Source organism: Sphaeroforma arctica (assembly GCF_001186125.1).
Source record: "Sphaeroforma arctica JP610 unplaced genomic scaffold supercont1.13, whole genome shotgun sequence".
NCBI classification, from domain to species: domain Eukaryota; class Ichthyosporea; order Ichthyophonida; genus Sphaeroforma; species Sphaeroforma arctica.
The window spans coordinates 68,842-75,639 of NW_014040545.1; the positions used below are offsets into that span (position 1 = coordinate 68,842).

The following is a 6,798-nucleotide window of genomic DNA, read 5'->3' on the forward strand; positions in this document are numbered from 1 at the left end:
TCATTCACGCTCGGCGACTGGCTCCCATCCCCCATGGTTGTTCTCTGGCGCCGGTGCCTCGTTGCTATAATCATCCGTGAGTATCGCGTTGATGTGTGCGTCGGTAGCTTTGAGTAGAGGTGCGAAGTCGTCGTCCTGTGTTATCGTGTTGTCCTGTAGTTCGGAGATGTGTCAGTTGGCAGAAAAATCTTTGTCTGGGTTGTTGTTCTGCCCTTGTCTTGAGGTAAGGTTGATGCAGGTTGCTGTGCGGCCTGTGTATCTCTCTGCGGAAGGTTCTGGTCACATTGGCGTGCACGGCTGTCGTTACCCTCTGGATGTGTTGCTCGACAATGATGAGAGCGTGGGATGTGTCGTGTACCCGGTGGTGCCTGTGATCGACAACCGACACATATATTACTGTCCTTGTCTTGAGGTAAAGGTTGATGCAGGTTGCTGTGTGGGCTGTGTATCTCTCTGCTGAAGGTTCTGGTTGTATTGGCGTGCACGACTGTCGTTACCCCCTGGATGTGTTGCTCGACAATGATGAGAGCGTGGGATGTGTCGTGTACCCGGTGGTGCCTGTGATCGACAGCCGACACATGTAGTAGTTGTCGTTGCTTGGAGTCGTTGTGCCCAGTTCTGCGTCTGCCTCTGTGTAGCACCGTCTGAAGGTTCGGGTGACTGTGTGTATAGTCGCGGGCTCCGTTGGTCGTCACGTCCCTATTATCACGGTTTTGGAGTCGAGCTGTTGTACGTTGCTGGGCATCCTGTACGTCGGGACTCGATAGTTGCAGTAGCTCGTGTGTCTCCATTAATTGCCACTTCAGATGTAGTTGGAGAGTCCGTTCGTACGTGCGACCTCTAACAACAGTACGATGCAGTGGTTCAACAGGTTTTGTTGAACGTCTGTGTCAGATTGACAACGTCCATGTACCCGTCTATGGTTTTCCCTGAGCGGAGTCATTTGTTCCATGATGAGAGTGTGCATGTTCCTACTGTGGCCTTTGGCTAGCTTGCGAAATGAGGGGTAGACTGTTGCCTGCGTCTCATTCAAACACGCCTGCTTTATTTGCAACGATGGGATTCACATCTTCAAACGTTCAGAGTTGTCTCGTATGTAGTCTAGTGTTGATTTCTCTGTTTTGAAGTGAGATAATACTTCGCGGAACCATGTAAGGCTCCAACTCTCGTCCAGGCCGGCGATTTGTGCATACTTGAAGGCTTATAGAAGTGTATCTCTCGTGTTGCGTTCCATATTATCATGCAGGTGATATCTGTTTGATGATCAATTGATCCAGGTGTGATGGCACTGGACGTATCTCGACTAGCTTGGACTCGAGTGTAGCCCGGAGTGTTGTTTCTATTGTTCCCCGGAGAGCATTAGCTCGAGCCATGTTGTCATATTTGTTGCTTGACATAGTCGAAGTATGCGTACATGGAGTGATTGACGACTCTTCTCGGTACTCTCTGGTGTGAGTAGAGGTGCGGTGGTTTCCTTCCCTTGCTGCTTGTAAGTGTGCACATAATCACTAGTCGCTTGAAAGACTTCCTCTGCTGATGCTTGCGAAAGTTCGTGTTCAATCGGTCGTGCACGTTCTTCAGAGCTTTCTTTAGCATCTAGGAACCAGATTATCAAAAAGACAATCCCAATTCCAAAATCTAGAATCATCAAATTTTGAGTTTTGGAATTAGGACTGCAATATTCCTGGTATTAAAGTCATCAAAAATATTAGCGGTAGAACCGGTAAGCTATACCGGGACACCGCGTGTGAGAGAAACACTCAAATAGAAAACCTGAGCCTAGTGAATTAGAACACACAAATAAAGACTCAGTTCGAGTTTCTCAGACTATGGACTTTTCCTAGCTGAGATAACCGAATTTCTTTGGCTCGTACCTTTCAGCTACTCTCCATACTCTAATTTTTTTTTACAATATCATTACTTAGATAAGTCAAGTAACTTACACTTAACAAAGTAAAATAGAAGTGGAGTATACTACCAAAGTATCAAAGAAACTTTATATTGAACAAGCTTTATTCCAAAGAAGGGATACTAGAAGAAGCCTCAACAAGGAACCAAGGAAGCGACGTGTTCCACCGGACAGACGTGTTCCCACCAGCTAGCAGGTATTGGTAGCAAAGGACCCAACAAGAAGTCAGTAGAGGAAGCAAAGACCAAGCCACTACTCACTAGCATAAACCAAGGTAGAACAAACCCAGGTAACAGTATCGTGTTGAGGCGTGACGTTCTATATAGCCAAGGTGAACATATAGAGAGAAGAACAAATAAGTGTCAAATTTAAGGCACACGCTAGTGAAAATTGATAAGCTGTCACAGTGATTTGTTTATCAATGTTGGGGATTTTTGGGATATTTCAAATAAGAAAACATCCCGACGTTAGGACTCCCAAGAAGAACATCACTACACTTCAGCAGGATACCTCTAGACAAGTAGCAATAGCACAGTACATGGTAAAGAGACCAATTAACAAACTGTGGCTCAATTAGAGCAGTCCAATGAGACATGCAAGCGTCAGAAACGAACATCATCATGGACAGATAGATCATTTCAACGTGCACATAACCAATAACACAATAAGAGGGTCAGCATTAGGCTGGACACACCAATATAACACTATGCAACAGCTATATGGAATGGCTAGTATCAACTAGACAATTCACAAGAAGCATCTTTAAGCCTCAAGTGATATCTGAGATCAGAGGATCCTTATTGTTATAGACAAGAAGTATCATTTTAGTCACAAGTAGTTTCTAAGATGAAAAGATTCTTAATAGCTAAGCATACGAGAGCGACACTCAATCACAGAGTAAAGCCAGACCAGACCATACAAGATCACACTTGCAATCAGACAAGACCATACTTGTCTAAATCAGACAAGGACGACGAGATCACACACGATCGTACTAATTGACTAGATCACTAGTACACACATCAAACCCAAACAAAGGTGACTACACACAAGGCTTAGCATACACACCACAACACTGCGGGTGAGACCAGAAGGCTAATGCACACAACCAGAACAAGGAGTATGTGTGAAATTAAGGATTTAGACCTGAAAGCACACCATCAGGACATGCGAGAACGAAATTGAACTCAAGACAAGACATAACATCGAGTGCGTCTCAAAATAGCACACAACCACACACCGAAGACCTGATCAAGTATAATTAGTACCCAAGAAAAAAACGATCAAGAAAGGAAGGAAGTGATGTACACATGCGAAATGAGATCTAGCAAAACATATCAATAAACACAAAGTATATTTTATGGAACAATACTGCCCACAAAGGTTGATAAAACAACACACGAACACACCCCATCAACCTGATCGAGTACAATTAGTACTCAAATAAAGATCAAGACATGGCAACGATGAGGTACTCATGTTGAATGAGTTCGATCAGATCACACTCGTAAAGACATAAAAGACATAACACAAACACTAGCACTGGCTGCACAAGAGGAACAAGGTCCCAACGCAGATCACTGAGCAGAAATAGAACACTCGGCCAAGTGCATGTCAGAACATAATCGCAAGTAGCAAAGTTCACACGATACACACGACACAAAGTGATCAGATCACACGCTACCAACACACATGCGCACATCAGCACGATATACACGATATAAAGTGATCAGATGATACGCTATCAAACCACAGGCGCATAGTAGTCGGATACGAAGATATAAATATCAATAAGATTGCAGGATCGCGTATCATCGCAAAAGAGACTGAAATCTCGCGTCAAAGCGATGACTAAGCAGTAACAGACTCTATAATTACAACAACACAGATGTGAACACATTTGTGCCAAGCATCTGAAAAATAAAGAATCTCCTGTGTAGCAACACACACACGCAACACAGGAACACGATCAACAGGCGCTCCTAGGACTGAACATCACGAAAAAGTCAAGACGACTGAGATCAACAGTGAATCCTGCACAGCAGAACAACTTGCTACAGGACGAGAACATTACACGAGTCCAGAACATAAAGGTGGTCGTAAATATCAAGTAAGTTCGGTACAACACAGAACATCTCAGATCGCAGTGACGCCATCACAGTTCGGTACAGAACCGAACTTCCTCGGTTCCGTCAACAGGACCGAACTTTCCCGGTGACGTCACTAAGACCGAACAACTCATTATGATCACACATGAGAAAGGGCGGAAGCAAACATGATTGACCTGGCTGACCGGCTCAATGTAAAAACTGATGAAGAAACGTTGTTAATAAATGCAAGTAATATAAGTTACCAACCTTTATCCTTACTTCCTGCACCACGAGACCAACGATTACACATTGACAAACAGATTAATGGCAGTACATAACGCTCGTGCATGGACAAAAGTATAGTAGCTGAACTATACCTCTTAGTCAGATCGCAACCGGAATATATACAATTAGCACAACGCATGGGTCAACCCAAGAATGTGACATTAATTATGGAGGAAGGAAAACCTCTCAGTGTTTTGAAGTGTTGGACCTCCCTAACAAGAAGGCACCAAAACTTCTCGGTATGGACACCCTACCATACATAGGTATATACATAGCAGGATTAATCAATACATTTATACCAACAGATGCAAAATGGGAATCACTCCTCAGGCCACATGAAGAGGACCCTGAGCATGAACAAGAAAGTTTTAGAGAGTCACTTGTAGAACTCTTAGACATAAATGCGAACATACCTCCTGACATACATGGCAACCTACCAGGCTCTACAGTCACAGTACCTGCAAATAAAACTAATGTCAGACAAATGAGGCACGCCAAAGTCAGCTTTGTACCTCACAAGTATATTCCGCAAACGGACGAGAATGTACGGAAGTGACTTACAGATGAACACATATGCAAACGAAGTACACCAACAACAGTGAATCTACCTTTGTTATCAACAGGTGAGAGCGACCATCCAGGTCTCCCCAAAAGAGTTAGAACATGTTTAGACTTACGCGTGATCAATTACCAATACAAACAAGATAAGTTTGTGCTACCAAAAAAAAGAAGAAGTCCTGCACAACCTACAAGGAGCACCATTCTTTTCCGAGTTGGATCTCACAGGAAGGTTCCACCATTGTCGGAACATATATTTGTTTAACGAAGTAACTTTATTTTCATAATACATACTGGCTATATAGTATAATAATTACCATGTGCCTTTTTAAGATATTATTAAAATTATTCAGCTAAAATATTCGCCGAAATATATTTTGGGCTTAAAGGGTTTTTAGGGTTTGAGTCTTATAAGTTCGTCTCAACACTCTCCTGAATTGGAAGCGAAAGGACAGAGTATATACATAGTTGCATATATGTTGGGTTGGTAAAGAACTCCCGTCATAGTATAAATTTGGTTGATAGGTAATATGTAAGAATATATAATGGTGGCACGTTTTTCATCTTATGCCTCCTAAGGGGTAAGTTTTTCCCTTTACAAAACACTTTCTACTTCTACGCAGGCTATGAAGCACAAAGTTGGGGGCTGTAGCATCTAGGGACCAGATTATCAAAAAGCCAATCCCAACCCCAAAACCTCAGAATTGTCAAATATTGAGTTCTGGAATTAGGATTGAAATATTTCTGATATTAGAGTCATCAGAAATATTAGCGGTAGAACCGGTAAACTATACCGGGACATCGCGTGAGAGAGAAACACTGAAGTAGAAAACCTGAGTCTAGTGAATTAGAAAACACAAATAAAGACTCAGTTCGGTTCTCTCAGACTTTGGACTTTTCCTAGCTGAGATAACCGTACTTGAGAAGAGGACTATTATATCCTTTGACTCCTCCCTTTCAGCTACTCTCCATACTCTACATTTTCCCCCATGTCGATTTTGCTTCGCTAAAACCTGCTTGCGCGCACAATCCTGGAGTGGTTGGCCATCATCCAAAGACAGCTGACCCTCCGATACTGGTGATTCATACCCGATTCCACGATGTGGCCGAGTGGGGCCGTGGATTTGACACCGGACGCCCACGCTTTCGCGAGCTATTATTCGTCTCTGTAGTAGGTATGGGCCGCACTGGAGAAGTACGTTGCAGACGTTGTTCGTATTTGTCAGGCAGGGGCCTCTGTTGCGCCATCAACTGTGTCAGTTTCTGTGCAGAATACTGGTCAAGCACGTTACCTTTGTTGTTGCGTCGATGATGACGTCTGCGCTTGCCTGATGGGAGGCATGGTTGACTGTTGCTTGGTTTGCTGTTTCCACCTGGGTAGGTGCTTGCCGTATTGGAGACTGCTGGTCTGAAAATGACTGCTAGTCTGAGGACGATGAGCCGGAATTCTCCAAAGACGAACGAAGACAGACCGTTACTAGCTACATTTTTACCAGTAACAATATGATCGTGATCCGCACGTAGGTCGGAGCACTGCCTAATGCGACGTGATTCTCATGGAGGTTAGGCTCGGCTCCGTGTGCTCGTGGCGTCTACTTACGGTCAAGGAACCCTTGATTCACCTGATTATGTTCGTCCGGATCCTTCTCAGGTTGCTGGTTGATGTGGTCCGGATTGGGCTGGCGACGCTTAGTGCCGCGCCGGTCGATGTCGTCTTCCTTGCGGCGCTCAGGGTTAACGTGCTGCTGTCGACGACTTTGTCGGGAGTCAGACATGATGCAGAAAGTTGATTTCAATTGGAGTCTTAGAAATGTGTGAGATCGAACTATAGGCGGACTTAAAATATATCGCCCCACCACATACACACCCTTTTCAAACCTAGAGCTCGATCAACGAATAAACCGGAACCCTTGATTCGCCTGATTATGTTCGTCCGGATCTTTCTCAGGTTGCTGA

At 44.0% G+C, this 6,798-nt stretch overlaps 2 protein-coding genes across 2 annotated transcripts; both read right to left on the reverse strand.

The window, feature by feature from the left end:
• Positions 1–791, reverse strand: SARC_00430 (hypothetical protein; the record flags this gene model as incomplete). The annotated part of the gene is made up of 2 exons (XM_014305875.1): positions 1–153; positions 498–791. 2 exons carry the CDS (start codon positions 789–791, stop codon positions 1–3), a joined length of 447 nt encoding a protein of 148 aa, XP_014161350.1.
• Positions 792–5,925: 5,134 nt separating this feature from the next.
• Positions 5,926–6,617, reverse strand: SARC_00431 (hypothetical protein; the record flags this gene model as incomplete). The annotated part of the gene is made up of 2 exons (XM_014305876.1): positions 5,926–6,323; positions 6,443–6,617. The coding sequence occupies 2 exons, from the start codon at positions 6,615–6,617 to the stop codon at positions 5,926–5,928; spliced, it is 573 nt and encodes a 190-aa protein (XP_014161351.1).
• Between the last annotated feature and the right edge of the window lie 181 nt (positions 6,618–6,798).